The sequence below is a fragment of the Abramis brama genome, assembly GCF_963993115.1.
Source record: "Abramis brama genome assembly, chromosome: 2".
NCBI classification, from domain to species: Eukaryota; Metazoa; Chordata; class Actinopteri; order Cypriniformes; family Leuciscidae; genus Abramis; species Abramis brama.
Window position 1 is genome coordinate 27,564,079 of NC_139964.1, and position 23,256 is coordinate 27,587,334.

The following is a 23,256-nucleotide window of genomic DNA, read 5'->3' on the forward strand; positions in this document are numbered from 1 at the left end:
TCACTTTGGAAAAAGTATCGATTCACTTTGGGAAAACGTATCGATTCATTTTGGAAAACGTATTGATTCATTTTGGGAAAAGTATCGATTAATTTTTTTAAAAGTTGCGATTCTTTTTAGGAAGGTATCGATTAACTTTTGAAAAAGTAGCGATTCATTTTGGGAAAAGTAGCGATTCATTTTAACCTAACGTATTGATTCTTTTAGGTAGGAGTTCACAGGGAACGCAAAAGTTTTGCGAGATTATAATTATTATAGTTACTATGTTAACTAGTAGATACTATAGTTACTAAGACAGTTACAATCTACAATCAAAAAAGAAGATTGTTGTATCCAGCAGTTTCTTGCACATATCAGCTTCCAGTGTCTCGTGTGAGGTTAACGACTCCATGTAGACACTCCTAATCTGGTTTTAAGTAATAGTCCAATAAATAGTTACTTTATAAAGTTTTAAATATTAATATTTTTCTAACACAAACTCATCGTTTTGCTCCAGAAGGCCTTTATTAACCCCCTGGAGCCGTTTGGAGTTTGTTTATGATGGATGGATGCACTTTTTTGAGCTTCGATCTGTTGGTTGCAATCCACTGCCATTATCAAGCTTGGAAGAGCCAGGACATTTATTATAACTCTGATTGTATTCGTCTGATAGAAGAAAGTCATATACACCTAGGATGGCTTGAGTGTGAGTAAATCATGGGGTAATTTTCATTTTAAAATGAACTAGCCTACTCCTTTAAAGACAACTGAGATCTTACAGTGTGATGAGCGATGATCATGTTAGTACAGTCTGACAAGCAACAATCGTAAAGGACTATTATAAATCGCACAGTGTGCACCAGGCTTTACAACGATGATCATGTTCGTACAGTCTGACAAGCAACAATTGTAAAGGACAAGGCTTTTATAAATCGCACAGTGTGCACCAGGCTTGATAACAAAAGTTTTATAGCCTTCGGTTATAATGGTGTATTGTACCCATCACAGAAAACTTCCTGCATTTTTACATCTTTAAAAAAACAGCGAATAGCCTATTATATAGACTACTGAAGGAGAATTAATTTACACAAACAGTTAGAAATTAATGTCCAAAGCAATTTAATTTTAAAACAAACCAGATGAACCACATTTATAATAGATTAGAAAGACAACCAACAAACAACTCAACATTTGTTATCATAAAATGAAACAGAGCATGAATAATATTAAGGGGAGAAGCGCAGCTTTTTGAAACGTCGATTCCATTTAACCAATCGCATTGCTAAATGAATCACTCGAAGCGCTCGAAACTCCGCAGGATATTGACACTGACATTTGCTGGTTAAAGTCATGTAGACGAAATACATTAACTTTTACTGACTTAAATTATTAAAATGACTCGATATAAGCTACAATCACACGTTTAATACATTTAATACATACATACCATCCTTACACCTGCACTGACACTTCAAATCAGTAGGATGTAACGAAAGGTGTGTTCGACATCGCCTGCGGCTGGATGCAACCGATCGGCGAGAGTAGCCGCGTGCAGGCGGGGAGGAGCTGCAAACGGAGACGTGAAGTCGGACACTTTCTGGTTCCCGTAGTGACCGCTCCTTCAACGTTGAAATATGGTTGAAATAATGTCAGTTGTCATTTCAACGTTGAAACAACGTTGATATAACGTTTAATGCTAAATGGTTGAAAACCAACTGGTACATGACAAACCTTCAACGTTGAAATATGGTTGAAATAATGTCAGTTGTCATTTCAACGTTGAAACAACGTTGATATTGCGTTTAATGCTAAATGGTTGAAAACCAACTGGTACATGACCAACCTTCAACGTTGAAATAAGGTTGAAAAAATGACAGTTGTTGTTTCAATGTTGAAACTACGTTGAAATAATGTTTAATGCTAAATGGTTGAAAAAGGGTAATAAAAACACTTATAAATCAACTTTGATTTTTTTTAAAGATATATGTTGAAATTAATGTAGGCTATACAGAATAAATAATTTCTGCATTTTAAATTATTATTAAGATCATTATTATTTTATTATCATTTTGCATTTTTTATCATGAACCTCATCTCAGTAATTCATCTTATGAAATAAATGTGATCTGTTGTCAAGGTTTAAGTCTGCTGTATGCAGAATGATCAAACAGGAAAACAATTTTCTGTTATGAAATTTCTTTCTTTTATGTCTCTGTGTGTGCACAGTAGCCTACTATAACTTTAAATTCTGCGATTTCTGAGAGCAGTATAGGCAAGGAATCTCAAGTGACAGCTTTCATTTTTTTTTGGTTTCTGAGTTGGGTGTTTAGGCCTACATCACCAAATCTAACTTTATCTTACCTGAATCACTGTCTTGTTTGCTAAAACATAGCACCTTTTTTCTAAACATGTCAGCAACGTTCCCAGAACTGGTTATTTTTGATTAACTGAGTTGCAGGAATTCAGCATAAGGGATATGTAAACGAGTTGAGATTAATAAATTGATAAAGCACGCAAACCGTTCACAGCAGCCGAAAACAAGCCAAATTTGAGGTGCACAAACTTTCTACAGGCTTTCAGAGAAATCAAGTGTTATATACTGATATATATATATATATATATATATATATATATATATATATATATATATATATATATATATATATATATATAATTTAGTATAATAATAATAATAATAATTCACACACACAAACAATAAGTTAATATAGACGAAGTTGATTATAATATACACTACACTGTTAGCCCTTGCTGTAAAAAAAGGCGTAATTCAGACAGTATCATACCATTTCGCATTAAAACAGTAATATACCGTAGAAAACAAAAGTAGCCTACAGGAATATACTGTAAATGAACAGTGCTCAAAATCGACACTCAGAGGCTGTTTTCCCAATCACACCCAATACCCTCATTCACTATTCCCTACATTAGTTCACTAATATAGTCCCCTTGACAGAGTGAATGAAAAGAAGTGAGTGAATTGAGAAACTGATGAACACCTGATAAGCAGAATCACTGAAGGACAGAGAAAAAAGAACAGAAAAAAGAGAAACACAAGAACTACAACTGACGTCCAGTAACACTGAGTGTGAAACCAGTTTACAAACCAGTTTACGATTATTGATTTCATACATGTACAAAAGTTCTTGTTGAGAATTAACAGAGATTTAGTTAATAATAAAGTTTGTTGTCACCATGATGGAGATCAGTATTTGCTTTAGTTGGTCTCTTGTCCCTTGACTTCTTACCATTCATCTCTCTCTGACTGCTGTAACAGTGAGTTTATAAAACACATTTGATATGGCAAGAAAAAGTCAAGAGGAAGACGATCAGGTGTTTTTTTCTTTTGTGATGATGTCACAATCATCCTGGACATGTCTGATTTTCAGATTTTTCCTGTATATATTCATTGAAATTATGGGTATGTCATATTTAGCATAAATCTGTGTATCTACAAAATGAAATCAATATTTCTGTAATCAGGTCTTCTGAAAAATAACAATCATATAGTGCATTCAATTTTATTTTACTCCTGCTTGGTTCAGACACACACAGACATCAACAATCAGCACATGAATCTCAACAATGGTGAAAAGTTTCATGTCGCAATGCATGCTGGGTTCCAGGATAATATAAAACTCCCAGCATGCACTGCTGCATGAATAATAATAATAAAAAGAAATATTGCCACCATTGTTGAGATTAATGTGCTAAATTGTGATATCTCTGTGTTTCTAAAACATAGTGTAGCTCTGTTTTTTTTGGTTTATGCATGATGTGTTAAAAAAAAAATGAGTCATAGTAATTTATTGCTGTAGTTTCACAGTGGTGGTAATGTAACACTTTTGATCGAGGATAAAACTCTGAATGAATAAGAATTAATTCCTTAGTGAATGAACAGGCAATATGATGAATTTGTCATCATAAGCATTACAACCGCAATCATTCATAAACTGTGTGTGCACAAGTGTGACTTGCAAAAACACAGCTCAAGCAGCAACAGAAAAACAAATATTTTAGCATCAGCATCCCAACTAAAGCAAGCACTGATCTCTATAATGGTAACTTCAAACAAACATTTTCAATAACAACTTCTGTATGACAGAAATAAAGTCATACTGGTTAATAATAAGTGTAATAATGTGTAATGGCTGGAAGTCAGTTGTAGTTATTGTGTTTCTCTATTTTCTGTTTTTGTATTTCTCTTTTCTTCAGTGATTCTACTTATTAACAGCAGGTGTTCATCACTAATGCTCAACAATCACTTGCATATTCCCTTAATTATCTCACTGCAACACTGTCTCAATGTTGCTTTTACTCTTTGTAGTGTGGATTTCCCTGTGGGGTTGAAAGAGTTAACAGTGTAAGATAAAAAGACACACCCACAAAATGTATTTTAACAGTAATAAACTGTAAGTTATAAAACAGGTTTATACTGGCAACACTGTTGCCAGTAGTTTACTGTAAAATTTCGTTTTTTGGGACACCATTGTGCAGAAGAGTAGAGCCTGTGCTTCAGTCCAGGAGAAGATCTACAAACATTGATGATGTGCTGCATGTTGCTTTATTTAACAGGCGGTGACTGTGTAGTTGCTGGTCCAGTGGAAATCTCTTTATGTACAATAGTTTTTTAGTGGTCTCAAATGAAAGAAGTTCACAGTAATACTTTGCTCACATTATTAATGCATTATAAATTTTAGTTAATACATTTAAATGACAGTTGGTCATTTTAAGGCAGTCGGTTTCTGCAAGTGTAATTAGTTAACTTGAATTAGAATTTAGTGCATTTTTATAGAAACAAACTAGATTACAGTAAAGAACTGTACAATTAACAGTATTTTACTGGCAACAGTGTTGCCAGTATTTTACTGTAAAAAAACCCGGTAAGGTCTAACAGTGTAGTTAATTATTGGAACCCAGATATTATTATTATTATTTTTTTTTAAATTGCCATTTAGTTATATAACGCAATTATTAGTATTGTAACGCAAGGTATCATTATAAATATAAATTGAATTTTTCAAAAATAAAATAAAAAACTTTTAATAGGCTAATTCATGAATGGGTCATAGAACTACACAATGAGTTTAAAATTCATGATTTAATATTAATGGTATTTTAAATGATGTTATATGTTTTAATTCTAGATGTTTATTTAAATACTGCGTGACTTTGAAGTGTTTTAATCCGCGTGCGCGTGAACATTCGAGTCGCATTCAAACACTGGAGCGAGCGCGCTGCGCCGCGCGAGAGCAGATGGAAACGAGGAAACGTCATCAACTGACAAACAGCAGAACTCCCGTCTCTCGCTGTTGTTTTCACTGCTTTCAGGTGAGTTTAGTCAACCAATTCCCACAAATAATACATACAAACGTCCCTGACACCTTTATTGCGTGTAACTGACACGCTTCTGTTGAATATTTACTTTATATAAATGGTTTTGTGTCTTCAAAAAAGTCCGTTAGCATCTCAACCATTTTCACTTAGCTGCTAACTTACGTTAAGTTAAGGCTAACTAACCTTATAGACTGGAGCTCTTGTTTATGAAAGTTTGGGGTTTTAACCTTATCTTTGTGTAGATAACAGTTTTTGATTTGTTTTGCTGGTAATTTGTCAACAATGGGTGATAGGAAGTAAGCTAATTTATTTAGCCTAAAATACTGCACTGTACTGTTAATCAGTGACATCACTTACAAATTAGTGATTTAAAAAAAAGGTGATTTCAGGAGCAACAGAAAAAAAAAACCCTCTATTGATTAATCGTGATACTAATTTCATATGCATTTATTTCACAATACATTATCTAAAGAATTATAACGTTATATATATAAAATAAGCTCTGCTCTAGTTTGTAGATGTTCTATTGTAAATCCCATGTAACATTGTTGGCTCTGTTTTATTTCTCTAGGTCTGGTTTGAATTATGTTGGCCAATGAGACAGACACCATACTGTCCAACTCAGGGGTATTTATTTTGTATACATTTTTTTACTGATAAATACTGAAATTCTTTTTACTTTTAAATGCTAAATGTGGTTCAGGCACGTAAGTTATTTTTCACAGATATCTGGCCAGCTTATAAGTATGAGTATACTCATGGCTCATACTCTTAGCCTTGAAAATGTTTGAATTGATATCCCCAATGCAATATCAGGGGGTAAAGATATCATTAGAGTTCTTAAACTTATGGCTGTGCTCTTGTTATCAGATGAGATATAATCCGTAGCGTTTGGCCCTGTGATTCTTCAGGACAAGACCTTGATGCCATCCACACTCAGTAGATGAAGAAGGTGAGTTTTACAATAGCTACTACTATCACAAATCAAGAGACCGAACACAACAGGCTTTCATCCATATGAACACACCCATTATGTAGGCATGGGTACTGAAACAATACTCATACTTATTTTCACTTAAACACAGTTTATGTCTTAAGTTTAAGCTTGTTGAATAATATGTCAAAAGAAATGCAATGGTCAGGATAATTGAGGGCCTTTTTCTATGACAGCAGACACATGAGATAATGCCTGAAGTGAGGCATTATCTCATGTGCCTCTGGAGGAGGACATACATTTTACACTTCAGGAGAAAGACAAAGATGAGCTCCAGGGCAGATTTAGCAATCATTATAAAGGTGAGTTCAGTGTTTCCATGCTTAAGTGACACTGTTTAATAAAGCAGAAACATTGTGTGTTATTTAAAGTGATGATTTTACTTGTTTTATTATTAAAAGGTAATATTAAAGGTTAAAAATTACCCACGGTAATAGACCTGCACAATATTGCAAAAAACTGATATTGCAGTATTTCATTTTTTCTGCAATATGAAAAACTATTTCACCAAATTACTTAAATAGCTGTATTTGGGAAATAATTAATCATTCTAGAATGATTGGTGTGATTTTGTAGGGGTTTCTGCACAGAAAATAATAAATTGCAAGAATAGGTAAAAAAAAAGTAACAAAGATGTAAAATAAAAATAATCCACGTAAGTCTAATTTAGGTACAGAAATTGAGTAATCAACTGTAAAATAACATGGCATAGTCCTGTCATAGCCTGACTTCACAGAGGCCTATACTGCAATATCACTACCACAGATAAGTATGAATGATAAAACAATATGTTCATGGCTTTAATGCATCACATAACATGCTTGTTTATTACAGTGTGTCAGGTTGTGTGTGTCTTGCACCTGTTTTATGAGGACACCGTTTTATGAGGACATCATAAGTACATGTTCCTGATGTTTAACTTGACTACAGAATCTCAGTGTGTTGTGTTAGTTTGACAGAATCCTGGTCTATGAGGACACTAGTTTTACCGGGACACACATAATGGAATATTAGGATCGATACTGATAACCCATAATTCACAGCTCATTGTGGCTAATACCGATATCGAAAACTATTTGTGCTTGTTAGATTAAATATAATCATTGAAGAAGTTGGTAAAAATAACAACCTCTGTTGAAATTGGCTTTCAATAAGTAATACTAAAATTAGTATTTATTTGTCTTTTATATTTTTTTTATTTGCTCTTCTTTCCTTTTTTCAGATGATAACTGAGAATAATCAGATGAAACCTGAACAAGATACAGCAACTCTAAAGGTATCTAAGAAGTTTATAATATAAATGCAGGGTGAACTAGTATAGTTTCTCTCTCTTAATACAAATAAAGTATTAATATATTTATTTACTTATTTACTTTATTTGTAGAGGCAATTACATCAGCGGATGTTTTTTAGACTTGTCGAGCTTTATTAAATCGCTCCCCACTCAAAACAAATCTTTATTGTATAATTACTTTACTCATTTTAAGACTTTGTTTATCTTAATTTTACTGCAGTTGTGGCAGCATTATTTGGAGAAATAAAGTATGATATCTTCCTGGGACAGTAATTTAATTTGTTTCAACATTAACTAAAATTATATTATGACTTCAAAGTGAAAGAACATAAATGTAAAGGCCTCAATAATAGATTTAATAAAATATGACGGGAAAAAAGCTTCATAATTTGTTTTCAGAAATGCATAAACATACCTGGAGGAGGATCTGCTCCAGCGTTGTTACCTCACTAACTATTTCGTCGACTTGGGTGTCGTCAGAGTGCCACATTGCTGCCACATATTATTTCCGCTATTGCTATCAATTTTATGTACAAAATATGCCTTTATCCACATAAAATTGATATAGCCTAAGCCTATCATGACTATCATAGGCCTACATCTATGTTCAAAAAGCTGATATAGCAGCCCCTAATGGACATGTTATAAGATCAAATTCTAACCATACTATCCTACAGAAAAACAGATGAGTCCAGAATATGAACGCAATTTAATTACGTAAATTAAGTAGCCTATAAAATAAACAAATTATTGTGGCATTAATTAGCCCACAAACAATATTTATTTTAAATCCTAAACTAATTTATTTAAAGAAAAACACCAGCTTTCTCTAGTGTCGTGTTTCAGCCGCCCAGCCCACACAGCGCTTATGCTACTCGCCGTAGAAAATTCACGATTTAATTTGTTAAACATGAAGAGGACTTAACCGTCTGGCATGGCCGCTCGCCCTAACGTTAACCTAGATAAATGTTTGCTATTATTAAGCGCATATCCAAGTGTTTGTGCGGAGTGTGGAGCGCGCAATGCATGACATGGAGGCGCCGGTGCCATCACTCGCATTTTCCTATCAACAGTGCGGAAACAACTTAAAATACTCCATCATTTCTGCTCATACAGAAAAGAATAATACATCAGTCGCAACTACTTTTATTTGTGTAAACCCACAACAACAAGAAAACGTTGTGCTTTTGTAAAATAAAAGGACGCGCTTTCATGATCTCCGTGAATTGGCGCGCATCTCAAAAATGAACTGAAAAAACAGCGTATCACTAGCCTCACATGAGAAATATATCTAAAAAGCTTGAAATGTTCACCAACGAAAAAAATCCAATCGAAAGGAAATACGTACGGTACTAGGCTATCTGATGATGTAATCCTGTCCGATAAAAGGTGCATCTACTTTATAGCGGAGATGTATGGAGATGTTTGCAGTCGACACTGATTTAGAAAACACTAGTTTATTAATAAACAATTAAAATGCTTCGTTATTTTTTCAGACAAATTTATTATCAATAGCCTATAGCCTGCTTTTGCCGGTGCTTTGCAGCAATATTTATGTATGCGCTTGAGCACGGAATATAGGCTATAGCCTAACAAGGATTGAATATAAACGTGCGATTAATTGCTTAAATGAATGACTACTAGTCTAGAAAAAATCTTTAGTCTATGGCAACTCTTATCAATAACCTACATTTAATTGTTGACATTATTTAATTAGTAATTAGTATCCAGCTCTTTACATTACATTAGTTGAGTTGGCATAGTTAATGAACTAATAAAATAAAGTTTAAATTAAGATGATAACCATATATTTCAATATAGCATTGCTTATTCCACCATACAAAGGACTGTTTATAAGGTGACAATCCGTTAAACATTTGAAGATTGTAGGCTGTAGGCTATCTTGAAGATTTTTGTATTGTATCTTCTGTTATAAAGACGAAAATTTACATTTTGTTAATTAAAAAAAAAATATATATATATACACGAACACAATGTAAAAAATAAACATTGTTCTGTTATTCATTCAATCTTTATTAAGGACACAGAATCCCGGTCCATAGTGTTAAAGGAAAACAAACAAAAAGCAAAATAATAGTAATAAAAAAAACTTTTATATTTTATTATAAATTAATATTTTTTATTAAAATTAATTAATAATAAATAAAATAAAAACTATTACTATAAATCTGTTAGATGTGTTTTGACTTTGTCTTGGTAATAATTATTAACAAAATAATAAATCTTATAGTATATATATATATATATATATATATATATATATATATATATATAATAGGGGTGTAACGGTACGTGTATTCGTACCGGACCGTTTCGGTACAGGGCTTTCGGTTCGGTGCACGTGTGTACCGAATGACTGAATGCAATATTTTGTGTGCGGAACATAGGTACATTTTCGTGTTTCCACACGAACATATTAAGTGGCGGAAGCCTTCGCGTTCAGCGCAAATCCCGCCCTGCAGCTGATTCTAAAGTTTTACCAGAGCCCGTCTGGTTTTAGTTTTACCCGTCGTCACTGTAACCTAAACCAATGAAATCGACTGCAGGGCGAAAAAAAAGCTTTTCCGCTCCGTGTGCGCCGCCGCACTCTCCGTTCCGTGTGTGTGTGTGTGTGTGTGTGTGTCTGCGCGCTGCGCTCTCTGCTCAATGTTCGACTCGTGTTTGCGCTGCGCGTTCTGCTCTGTCGTTAACGGCCCAAACACTCCAATCATGTACCGATCACGCACTGGAAAAGCAAAGTCCGCTCAAATAAGGTGAAATTTCTCAGTAGTAGACTTCTGTTTGCTGAGCTGGTATACTAAAATGGTAAACTGACCTGCTCTGATCACATGCTCTGGTAATAATAGCTTTGTAGGAATATATTTTATTTTGATAATTAGTAAAAAAATGGAAAAAAAAAATCTTAAATTGATTGTTGATTGATTATTGAAAAATAATAATACATTGATATATATGTTTAATATTATTTTAATATAGGGCTATTTTCTGTTCCTTTTTTTCCCCGGTGTTTCATTTAATTAGGTGATTCTAAGTTTAATTATTGGTGATTCTAAGTTTAATTATTGATGATTACAAGCTTGGAGGAACTGCAATTAATTTCAGCAAATTATGCAATTAAAGTTAATTTTTTTCTCAGTCTTAATTTTTAAATATGAGCATGCCTACAAGCTGGGATTGGTAATGCTGCACTGTAATCATAGTTATTTATTTATATTTTTCATTAAATTTATTATGTGATATTGGTTTGAGACTGAGAGTATTTTATTTAGTGGAGAACTTTGCAGCAGTATTTTATTTCTTATTCTTTTTTTTATTATATATATATTTTATTATATTTTATTAAAAAGTGTTTAGAAAAAGTGTAAACAAATTGTTAAAAAAAAGTTTATAGTAATAAACAACCTGCAGTTTAATGTTTGCATTTCTTTCCCTTACTGTACCGAAAATAAACCGAACCGTGACTTTAAAACCGAGGTACATACCGAACCGTGATTTTTGCGTACCGTTACACCCCTAATATATAAACTTAGTACTGCCAGTAGCGGCAGTGTAATTAGCGTAGGCTACAAACAAATGTACTGCTTCGTTGAATCGCTTAGCCACGAGCGCGCTCCCATACGGGGAAAAAGTGCAAATAAAAAAAAAACAGATAAGATGAGAAATAGGTAAATAAGATATGTATTGCACTGTATGTGTGCTTTTGTGTATCATTAGGAGTGTCTGATAGATGTAAACAGTGAGAGATTGTGTGGCTGGTCTGGCCGGCGCGATCCACGAGACGCGCGCTGCATTTGATTGTTTTTTTAACCTGTTAACCGTTGCCAGAGCGCGGACGCACTGAAGCGGTTTTATTTATATATAGTTCAAAGTTACTATCAGATTTAATGTTATACCTTGACAAACTATACATCATTAAAAAGATATAAGACTCAAGTTTCAGAATTTGACCACTATTGTATTCTGAGAAACTTATAGCGACAGTTATTTCTTAATTTGTGTCAGGAGTTATGAAATGAAAAAATTAGTCGATACCTTTGATATGAATTATGCGCGTCAGCCGCTTTCATTCATAAAAAACTCCCGTGCCGTCGTCATGACAGCGATACACAAAACAACGTGCCTCAGGGCTTTAGCTCAAAAATGTGCAGATTTGGAGAAATATTGATATATTCTCATAGGTTTACATCAGATTTCTATAGACAGGAATAATATTTATTGAATTTATACCCAAATGCGTCGATGTAATCATTATGAGCGTTTGCATAACTCTGATACTGTGTTTTCAATTCATACCAATAGCCTGAGGGCGCCCTCGCCGCCCTGTGCACAGTATTAGAACATGAAGAAGTGCCATAATCATGTGACAATCCAGGAAGCCTCGAACACACACAAAGCTAACGAGATCGCGCTGTAACTATGGCTGTAACATGCAGTTTTGAAGACAATAAACATGTTTGCTATGATATTTGAGTTACCTGTGTTTTTCAATCCATGCCAGGTATTTCCATAATAATAGATTATATTTATAATGTAATGCTAATCTATATAGAATCGTTGTGCAGAACACTATCCAATAGTATATTTTCTGTCTGATTTTTTATCTGAAGCCAAATTAGATCACAAAAAATTATTTAAAATACTCGATTTGCTTTATAAAGTAAGTTTATAAGCACAAACATGGTTTTAATCTCATAAATTGTCGTGTATTGATGGTGTGCTAAGCTAACATGCTAGCTAGCCCTAGGTGCACCTGCAACCTAGAAGTTATATTTTTATTATTTTTTGAATGCTTACTGAAATGTTTCTTTATTCAAGAAATGCATTTGATATAGTTTAAAATGTAAGGGTGAACTTTAAGAAAAGAAATTAGTGACTGAAACCATATGAATAGCCTGTGAATAGCCAGTCGTTAGTAACTATAATGCAGACAAAAGAAATGCATATTTAGAGCCATAACCAGGCTGGAGAGGTGTGAATGTGTGCAGGGGGAGACTGAGACTGAATGGGGCTCGTTTGCACCACAAAACAATAAAGACAATATACTGGATAGATGGTTAGAAGATGACAATAAACATCAGTAGCATTTTAGCGTCAAATCAAAATAAAGTCACATGACATGGTCTTGAAAAACATTTCACTAAATACAGAGTTTTGGACTTATTATCTTAAGATTTTAAACATAAAATGTTTAGACATGTGGCATTAGCTGTAGTGCATTTCTAGATTGCTCCAGTGCCAACTTCAATTTTTTTTTTCATGAGGATGTTTCATAAAAAATAATTTCTAATAACTTTACAAAACTTTGAAGCTATTTATAACAATTTTTGTCATTATGACAATAATTAATTCTACATTTACAATAAACTGCCAGGTGTCAGCTTTCAAATGAGATCATACTTGTGCTTTTAGTACAAAGGGTTCATGAACTGTATCTGTTTCAGTTTGGGTATGTCATTTCTTGGGATTTTTCAAAAGTGGGGTTGCAGCTTAACAGGTTAAACCTTACATATTGTGTAAGTTCGAGTGGCCGGCGCATATATCCGTGACTGGTCGAGTGGCCGGCGCATATAGGCTATCCGTGACTGGTCGAGTGGCCGGCGCATATAAAGCAGTGGCAGGCGCATATAGGCTATCCGTGACTGGTCGAGTGGCCGGCGCATATAAAGCAGTGGCAGGCGCATATATCTGTGACTGGTCGAGTGGCAGGCGCATATATCCGTGACTGGTCAAGTGGCAGCTCCCCCTGCCACGCAAAGATTTTACCCCCCCCCCCCCCCCCACAATATTGTCAATTCTCACTTTATATCGCCGACGAGTTTCATATTTAAAGTATCTTTTAATTAAAACGTTAAAATTATAAATAATTTAATTTAAATATTGAATAGCTTTATTTATGCAATTGTAAATGAAGTGTAAATATAGTAGGCTAATGCCAGTTTGATGCGGCTTCTGTGTCAGCTCTAATGTCGACTGACATTTTCAGGAATACATAGTCATGGAAATGTGCCGAAAAGTCATGGAAAAGTCATGGAAAAGTATTGGTTAAAATGTGTATGAACCCTGTTAAAATAACACTTCTTATGCTACAGAACACTGATGTTCACTGTCTTGAAGTTGTAGGGATATTTTCTTATCACAAAAAGAATGTGAAACATGTATGTGTAGGTTATATCATTTTAAAGATAATTTAAGTTAATTTGACACACTTTAAGCGTTATCGTATTGCATATTGAATATTGCATTATTTAATGAGTTATCGCATATCTCATTTTTCTTCAATATCGTGCAGCCCTCTGCTATTATGAAACATTTGGCTGTTTATCTCTTTTGATGTGATAAAAACACTAAATAATAATTTTGACTATGTATTGGTATGTAATTTACGGTAGTGTAAGGTGCTGGAAAAAGCTTTAAAATGGACCTGGAAAGTGCTTGAAAAGTGCTTGAATTCGACCTTGGAAAAAGTGTACGAACCCTGTGGGATGCAGCTTGGGTTTACCTTTACAGTCTCTAGAAGATTTTGATGCTTTGGAGAGGTTGGAAGAGACAGAAAAAAAACAGATTGGTATATCTTGTAATGCAATTACACTTAACAGGGTTCCTACGCTGTTTGGGGAAATATGGAATTTGATTTAATGGCCAGGTCTTGATAAGTATGGGAAAAAGAAAGCAAAGATTATTAATGTTAATACTGATGAAAAATATTTATGTTTCCAGACGATTGCCCCTATTCAGTTTTCATCAAAACAGATACCATTAGAGATGACTGTACCATATACCATACATAATGCTGAAAATAATGCATTGTTTGATAAAAATGATGATTGCAAAATAATGCTGTAGAAACATTTAAACTGATATGGTTACTGTAGACTTTGTCAGTTTGAACGAGTGAGGCCATTCTCTGTTGATCTCTCACCTACAGAACTTCACTGGATTTTTTTTTTTTTTTTAGCACCAATCTGATTAAATTCTAGAGACACTTGTCTGTAAAAATCCCAGGAAATCCCCAGAAATAGAAACTCAAACCAGCATTTGACACCGGAAGCAATCATTTATGTTCACACACACACACACACACACACACGCACACGCACACACACACACACACACACACACACACACACACAGTCCAGTCTGTGGATGGAAATACTTTGATGAGAGATTCACAGAGAATGGCAAAAAAATGTCCATGGTAACACATGTATCTCTCAGATAAAGTCTATTTATGATTATAGGTTAATAGAATTTTTTTTTGTGTGTGTGTGCAGTTAGTTGGGAATTAATGTGAACACTGATCTCCTTTTTTATTAGATTTGCCAGCTGTCACTTCTGGGTGGTCATAAACTGGAAGACACAGTAAGGAAAATGTTGAGCCACTTTTTGACAAACAAACTGGCTTCATCATTTAACTGGGCAGGACGTGGACAAAAGAGGAGCTTCGAGACCTCAAATCTCTCGAAGATAATGTTCCGTAAGTAATAGACTAACTAATACTAAAAGCGCTTTTCACACCATCTTTTTTTAACAGTTTTACCAAATCATTTAGGAAAGTTTCCTGCAGTCAATAATTTTATGTAGGGGTGTGACGATAACCGCATTATCGCGTTAATGAGATGCCTACCGCGGTGTGAGGTCATCACTGCACTTTTTTTTTTCTTTTCTGAAAGTTACAGGAGTGCATATGGTGTGTGATATGAACTATAAACACATTAATCTTATAATTTACTGTATTCCGCGAGTCCTATGTTCAAGAGCTTCTGGAGAAAAAAAAAAAAACGTTTCCTGTGCAAGAGAGGGACAGTCCATTAAACATATGGGGGATTTATTTTTTGTGTGTGTCTGATTATTATTAATTAACTGCTAGGTTTCAGTACTTGTGATGTTTACAGATAATGTTCAATTAAATACACACATAGGCATAAAAGACAAAAGCATAAAGTAAACAGTTGGAGTTGGATTTTAATTGCAAGTAGCAATACTTCTCTTATGTCATATAGGCAATAACAGTTGACGGCGCTAGCCGAATGACATTATTCAAAAAATGGCCACGAATCTAGTGTCTAAGCCAAATACTGTGTCGCCTATTTGGGAACATTTTGGCTTTGAGGCAGGTGACAAGGGGCAGCCGGTGAACTTGGACAAGGCAGTATGCCGTATTTGTCGCAACAATGTATCCGTCTCGAGAGGAAATACCACTAATTTAAGATCACATCTTAGAATTAACCATCCTGTGACGTTTGCCGGACTTTGGTGCAGCACACCAACCTGGCCGGCGACACCCTGGCTGTGTGGCGTGAGCGTCTCAGCTGCTGCGTGGCTTATCCATTTTTATTTCGGCTCCCATGTTAACAGGTTAGAGTTTGCACACTGCCTGCATGAGACGCATGAGGAAAATGCGTGCATGCTAGAAATAGAACTGACGCCTATTTTTCACGCAACAGGCACGCGTTTAGGAAGCGTTTCCAGGCAAAATAGAATAGGAAAAGATGTTTATATGTCATTTTGACACGAATAATGTATCGGTTCCAAACCGCGAGATTTGTTGCTTCTTCACCGCGGTAAGAAAAAATCCCATACCGTCACAGCCCTAATTTTATCTCTTAAAACTCATCTTTGATCAACAAAAAGAAAAGGCAAAAGTCAAAGCGCTACTCTTTAATTTTGTTCCTAATGTTTTCAGGTGCATTGAGAAGTACAGCACAAGGTAAAGAGGCTTCCAAGGTAGACTTTTCTGAGGCAGTCAAAAAATGGTTGCGTTACGCTCCAGACAGAGATGGTGGCAGTGGCAGAAGATCATCTGTTATTTAATTGTTAATTTTTTTGTGTCAATCTAAATTAATTACAGTTATTATTATATAGTATATAGTATTGTTATATAGTTTAGGTAATAATCTGTGTATCTAATATCTGTAATTAATCTGTATAGGCCATCATGTTTCTCAATTGTTAAAATACGGATAAATTGTGTATACTTTGAGTTGTTAAATTAATTATAAGTATATTATATGTTAATTGAAATTATATGAAAAATATTAATATGTAATATTACAGTATAACACTCTTGGCTTTTTACTGAAATATTTAAGGTTTAAACATTTTTAAATGCCCCAGGCTGTTTCAGTGAGAAAAGTTCTATAGGGTAAATAATCAACTAAATGAGGTAGGCTACAAATATAATGTTACATTGCTTGTAGTTATAATAATTGTTTGAACTATTATGCTAACAGATATTGTGGTCAACAATACATTTTATTTATTCATTTTATTTCTCTATAGGTCTATTTTGAGGTATTTGCCAGCAATGAGACTGACACCATACAGCAGAGTTATTCGTTCCACTTAAAGGTATTTATGCATGCATGTATATCTATACTTGTTTACTTATTAATGCTAAATGGTTCAGGGGCTCAACAACTTTAGGCATGCAAGTTATTTTTAAACAAAAATCTCATTTTAACCCACTACCTATTATACATGCATATAGCAGCAAATATAAATAACGACAAAAGCAATAGCCTACTTTGTGTAAAAAAAAAAAAAAAAAACCTTCTCGACCGTTGTGGTTTACCTGACTGTTTTTTCTTTGTGAGGAAAAACTGTGTCTTTGTACTTTGCAGGATTTATAGGTTGATTATATCTCGAAAGCTCATCACTCACTTGAACAGTGGATTTGGATTTCAGCCGTGCAGGTTGTGGAAATAGACGAGATGGTGGAAGACAACTGAGAGTTCGTAGGAAGCGTCATAGGAAGCATAGGAACTCGAACTTGAGGTAGGCTATTCTAGACAAACATACACGTTTTTTGCAACCTCATAAAATAAATAAGTTACCTCTGTGTGTGTGTGTGTGTGTGTGTGTGTGTGTGTGTGTGTGTGTGTGTTTGTACTGCTTCACCATTAGCGTAGCGATATTAGCATGTATTTCAATGTAAGTTAACTTAGTACCATCTGACATTGCTGTGTTTTGCTGTTGGTAACGTTAACTTATGTGTTTAATGTTGTCAGCTAACATTAGTTTAAAAACGCATGAGAGGTAACAAAAAGTGTGGGAATGAGTAAAGTGGTAAAACCGTCATTTATTCAGTTTACATAACCTCTTCAAACACTGATAACGATATTGAAAATATATTTGTTTAAATTTTTTTTTTAGATCAAGCAGCATTGAAATAAAATTATTTATCGGGGGAGAACACCCAACAGAAAGATCCATTCACCAACTACAGTAAGTCAATTTTACCCACTGTTCGAAAACCTACACTGGGATTAATAGTATTAAGTATGATTTTCATCTTTAAAATAAGACATTTAACGTTACTGATAGAAAGTAGGATAAAAAAATAGGATAAATACGGCTGCAGGTAAAATTATTTGATGGTTTGAATTTGGTGTACCATTTGGCTTTTTTGTGTGTGCTTCCCTTGCTATGATACACATTTCTGATGGGATTGCCATGCTTTAAGTGTATGTTTACATTTTTAATTATGTAGGCTAATACTAACAGTCTCAAAGATGACAACTCAGTTCATGTTGTGTGAATGTTATAATGGCAAACGTTTTTACAATTTAAATCAATTTTTAAGATTGTTTAAAGGAATGGTAAAAAACAAACAAAAAAAACTGCTTTTTATGGACTATAATAATTATGTACAATAATTTCTTCTTTCCCCCCTTCAGATTCGCAAAGGATCCAGATGATTACTGGCAATTTGGTGGAGGATTATTCTTTAGCTGCTACATTGCACTATCACTTCTGGTACAGATTCATTGGCCTTTTGTGTTATTTTTTTATTTTACTTGATTTAATAAATTACTTTTAATTAGTACAATGTATGGTTAGGATTCTGAATTAAAACAGTGTAATGTTCTCCACAAATATTATCAGAAATATATAATTGTTGAAACAATATAAACCTGCATTGAAAGATATAAAGAACAACAGACCTCAACCCTCTCAGCTCAACACCACAATTTGTTGATTTCTTCATCTGGTTTAAGGATGAAATCATGACCTTATGATTATAGTAACCGTAACTGACACATGGAGTAATAGTACATTTTTTACAATTCCACCTTGGGGCTCTGAAGAATTTCTTGTGTAAATGTACATCTGAATACATAAAATATGTGTTTTAGAATGGATAGTGTTGTATACTTTGTTTTCTACCCGACAAATTGAACTGTAAAGTGAAAATCTTGTACATGATTTATTGTGTATTCAGTGTTTTTGCTTTTATTTATAGGATAGTAGCAGACAGCGGGCACGAAGTGAAGAGGAAGTGATGGCATCGGAATGGACCTCGAGCTGGGACGCTGTCGGAGCACTGCACAAGGCTGTCACATTTTATTGAGAATTTAACTTATTTTTTTTACTGTACACTTTAAATATTAAATGTTTAATTTAAGGGTTACTGTAATTGAACAAAAACTGTCTTTAAATATTCCATTTAGATGTTTACTTCTTTTAACATTACTTTGAAAACGCTGCAATTTAAAGTTTGAGATGGTTTTTCTTTTTGTATTTTTAGACTTGTTTTTTCAGAATAAAACTTTTTACAATCTTGAGCATGTGTTAACTCATTATTTAATGTGTTTAATTAAGCCATTGCCGCCAGTCATTTGACAGTTAACACTTTTTATTGTACAGTATGGACAGTTAATCACAAATTCAGTCAGCATTGTAATGACTCATGTTCCAACTGCAAACTAGTTTGTAATTGAATGTACAATTGTATTTTCGCATGATGAACGGTAAGACGGTGAAACAACGTCACAATATCAACGTTGATTCAATTTGCAAAATCGAAAGGTAATTCAACGTTGATTCAACGTCGACAGAAGACCATAACCCGAAAGGTAAGAGTGAAACAACGTCGCGATTTCAACAGTGAATCAACGTTGTTTTTCCGCGGTGAAACGACGTCACAATATCAACGTTGATCCGTTTTGCAAAATCGAAAGGTAATTCACCGTTGATTCAACCAAGGTACCTGACGAAAAGTAGCGATTCATTTTTGGAAAAGTAGCGATTCACTTTTGGAAAAGTAGCGATTCGTTTTGGGAAAAGTAGGGATTCACTTTGGAAAAAGTATCGATTGACTTTGAAAAGTAGTGATTCACTTTGGAAAAAGTATCGATTCACTTTGGGAAAACGTATCGATTCATTTTGGAAAACGTATTGATTCATTTTGGGAAAAGTATCGATTAATTTTTTTAAAAGTTGCGATTCTTTTTAGGAAGGTATCGATTAACTTTTGAAAAAGTAGCGATTCATTTTGGGAAAAGTAGCGATTCATTTTAACCTAACGTATTGATTCTTTTAGGTAGGAGTTCACAGGGAACGCAAAAGTTTTGCGAGATTATAATTATTATAGTTACTATGTTAACTAGTAGATACTATAGTTACTAAGACAGTTACAATCTACAATCAAAAAAGAAGATTGTTGTATCCAGCAGTTTCTTGCACATATCAGCTTCCAGTGTCTCGTGTGAGGTTAACGACTCCATGTAGACACTCCTAATCTGGTTTTAAGTAATAGTCCAATAAATAGTTACTTTATAAAGTTTTAAATATTAATATTTTTCTAACACAAACTCATCGTTTTGCTCCAGAAGGCCTTTATTAACCCCCTGGAGCCGTTTGGAGTTTGTTTATGATGGATGGATGCACTTTTTTGAGCTTCGATCTGTTGGTTGCAATCCACTGCCATTATCAAGCTTGGAAGAGCCAGGACATTTATTATAACTCTGATTGTATTCGTCTGATAGAAGAAAGTCATATACACCTAGGATGGCTTGAGTGTGAGTAAATCATGGGGTAATTTTCATTTTAAAATGAACTAGCCTACTCCTTTAAAGACAACTGAGATCTTACAGTGTGATGAGCGATGATCATGTTAGTACAGTCTGACAAGCAACAATCGTAAAGGACTATTATAAATCGCACAGTGTGCACCAGGCTTTACAACGATGATCATGTTCGTACAGTCTGACAAGCAACAATTGTAAAGGACAAGGCTTTTATAAATCGCACAGTGTGCACCAGGCTTGATAACAAAAGTTTTATAGCCTTCGGTTATAATGGTGTATTGTACCCATCACAGAAAACTTCCTGCATTTTTACATCTTTAAAAAAACAGCGAATAGCCTATTATATAGACTACTGAAGGAGAATTAATTTACACAAACAGTTAGAAATTAATGTCCAAAGCAATTTAATTTTAAAACAAACCAGATGAACCACATTTATAATAGATTAGAAAGACAACCAACAAACAACTCAACATTTGTTATCATAAAATGAAACAGAGCATGAATAATATTAAGGGGAGAAGCGCAGCTTTTTGAAACGTCGATTCCATTTAACCAATCGCATTGCTAAATGAATCACTCGAAGCGCTCGAAACTCCGCAGGATATTGACACTGACATTTGCTGGTTAAAGTCATGTAGACGAAATACATTAACTTTTACTGACTTAAATTATTAAAATGACTCGATATAAGCTACAATCACACGTTTAATACATTTAATACATACATACCATCCTTACACCTGCACTGACACTTCAAATCAGTAGGATGTAACGAAAGGTGTGTTCGACATCGCCTGCGGCTGGATGCAACCGATCGGCGAGAGTAGCCGCGTGCAGGCGGGGAGGAGCTGCAAACGGAGACGTGAAGTCGGACACTTTCTGGTTCCCGTAGTGACCGCTCACGTGGTGTTTGCATACTTTACCACAGCTGCAGTGAAATAAATGCAATATTTGCCAAATAATACACAGATGTTTCAGAGACATTTTCATTCAATACTTTATGTACTGCTTCATACAGCGTCTGTTTGAACAAGAATAAAGTTCAACATAAGCTACTATCAATGAAGTGGAGTTTTTTAATCAGTTTTAATTTGATAAACATGACATAATATAACATCGCAACGACATGAAAAGAGTGTTTACTGTTATAAAAATCTTATTTGTGAGCTTTAGAAGAACTAAAGGTGTTTGAATAAACACGAAACACATGTGATCGTTGTCATGCGGTGAATCCGGCCAATCGTGGAACAGCTGTGTCGTCATCAGCCCTCCTGCAGCCCAGTGCAGCCGCTCTTGAGAAGCTGCGCTGGCTGAGTTCTCCGGCTACTCTCGAATCGCTCTCGCGGTACTTTGATGGCATACGTCACAGTCACGTGGCGTCGGCGCTGTATCAAGTCGGACAAAATTTCTAACCGGCATGCACTGCTTCAAGTCAGCCGCCGATCGGTCTGCGCAGAGCTGCATGAAGTCGAACAAGCCTGAAGCCTCGTTAGCTAAAACCACGTGACATAGACTCATTGAACGATTCATAAAGGCGCGAATTAACGTCCATGTCCATCACTAATTAATGTTTTACTCAGATCAAGGTAAAAGAAAAAAGCTAAAACAATTTTTTATATATATTAATCACGAATAAAATGAGTAGATTAACGGCAAGCAGCTCTTTAATCAATGGCACACCAAGAGTCGTTGTTAGACGGCAGCTCGTGGCCTAATGTCTCTGTAATCTGGCATGTTCTTCTGTGTCTTCTTAAAATAATAGCAAACATACAAGGAGCCAGTAATGAAAAAACTACTCTCACTATTGTCCCACATGTTGTATGTGTGTTTGAACAGAAGAAGTAAAAAAAAACACACAAAGACAAGTCAATGTTTTTTTTTGTTTTTTTTTATACATTCTCTGTTTGTATATGTCAAAGAATAAACACAACAATTATGAAACGAAATTAGCCTATAAATCAGGGCGTAAACACAGAAGACATTGATTGGAGTGTGTCGCCAAATATTCAGATTAATATTAATGTTGATTCTTGGTCCTTCTAAATTTTTGGATATTTATTTACATTATTGTAAAGAACTATTAAAAAGAATGCAGTGATAAAAATGCAACGCTCAACATTGTATTTTATTCTATATAATAATAAACACGTAAATGTTTTTCATTTCTTTCATTTCAATAAGCAATTGTCCCAAAGGAAACAAACTGCAATATCCAGCTTCAAAATGAGCTAGAATAACAAACAGAAGTGATGAAAACTATTTAAATTTAAACCATAAAAAGACAGCAGCAGCAATAATGAGCAACAGTAAGACACAAATCAGCACACACTTGCATTTCTTACTCAGACAGGTTTCACTCTGCACTGGCAGAGGTGTGTGTGGCTGAGGTGTGCGTGGCTGAGGTGTGCGTGGCTGAGGTGTGTGTCTTGCTGGGACATGAGGATGATATGCCGTAGGTATGTCTATGGACACATACTGAGAAGGATTGGGTGAATTTGTGCGGATGAGTCCTCTGAGGAATTCCTCACGCCTTAAACCTTTAATGCCTTTAATGATCTTAATGAGTTCAATGCTAATGCAGTAAGTGTGATTCTGGTCAAAATTCCCTAGATCTGAGTGCTGTGTCACATAAATGCTCTCAAATCTTTTCCCCCTTGAGTTAAACAAAACTATGATGCGATCTTTGTTGCTGTCATCTGATCGTCTAGTGTAATTCACAGTGACATATTCAGGCAGCGAGCCAGGCTTGTGCAGGTTGCCCACCTCATAGTATGGTAGGTTAGTGTAAGGAAGAAGTCTTT

The 23,256-nt window shown here is 34.7% G+C and overlaps 1 protein-coding gene across 11 annotated transcripts; it reads left to right on the forward strand.

Annotated features, from left to right (window-relative positions):
• Nucleotides 1-5,217: 5,217 nt before the first annotated feature.
• Nucleotides 5,218-19,205, forward strand: LOC311069945 (uncharacterized protein). 11 transcript variants are annotated; one of them, XM_084093560.1, is made up of 12 exons: nucleotides 5,218-5,328; nucleotides 5,906-5,961; nucleotides 6,205-6,286; nucleotides 6,505-6,630; nucleotides 7,551-7,604; nucleotides 14,958-15,117; nucleotides 16,327-16,350; nucleotides 16,923-16,991; nucleotides 17,264-17,417; nucleotides 17,796-17,867; nucleotides 18,320-18,398; nucleotides 18,886-19,205. In XM_084093560.1, the coding sequence occupies exons 3-8, from the start codon at nucleotides 6,278-6,280 to the stop codon at nucleotides 16,931-16,933; spliced, it is 384 nt and encodes a 127-aa protein (XP_083949686.1). In that variant the 5' UTR covers nucleotides 5,218-5,328; nucleotides 5,906-5,961; nucleotides 6,205-6,277; the 3' UTR covers nucleotides 16,934-16,991; nucleotides 17,264-17,417; nucleotides 17,796-17,867; nucleotides 18,320-18,398; nucleotides 18,886-19,205. The 11 variants fall into 11 exon arrangements, 6 of the variants coding, with proteins under 6 accessions (XP_083949686.1, XP_083949684.1, XP_083949687.1 ...); XR_014603585.1 differs by lacking the exon at nucleotides 14,958-15,117; XM_084093558.1 differs by having other exon boundaries at nucleotides 16,327-16,991.
• Nucleotides 19,206-23,256: the final 4,051 nt, after the last annotated feature.

What these genes read in the sequence shown, in the direction of transcription:
- LOC311069945 (XM_084093558.1), top strand. An exon ending in AAGATACAGCAACTCTAAAG is followed by an intron (nt 7,605 to 14,957) that starts GTATCTAAGAAG and finishes CTTTTTTATTAG; the next exon opens with ATTTGCCAGCTGTCACTTCT. An exon ending in TCTCTCGAAGATAATGTTCC is followed by an intron (nt 15,118 to 16,326) that starts GTAAGTAATAGA and finishes TAATGTTTTCAG; the next exon opens with GTGCATTGAGAAGTACAGCA.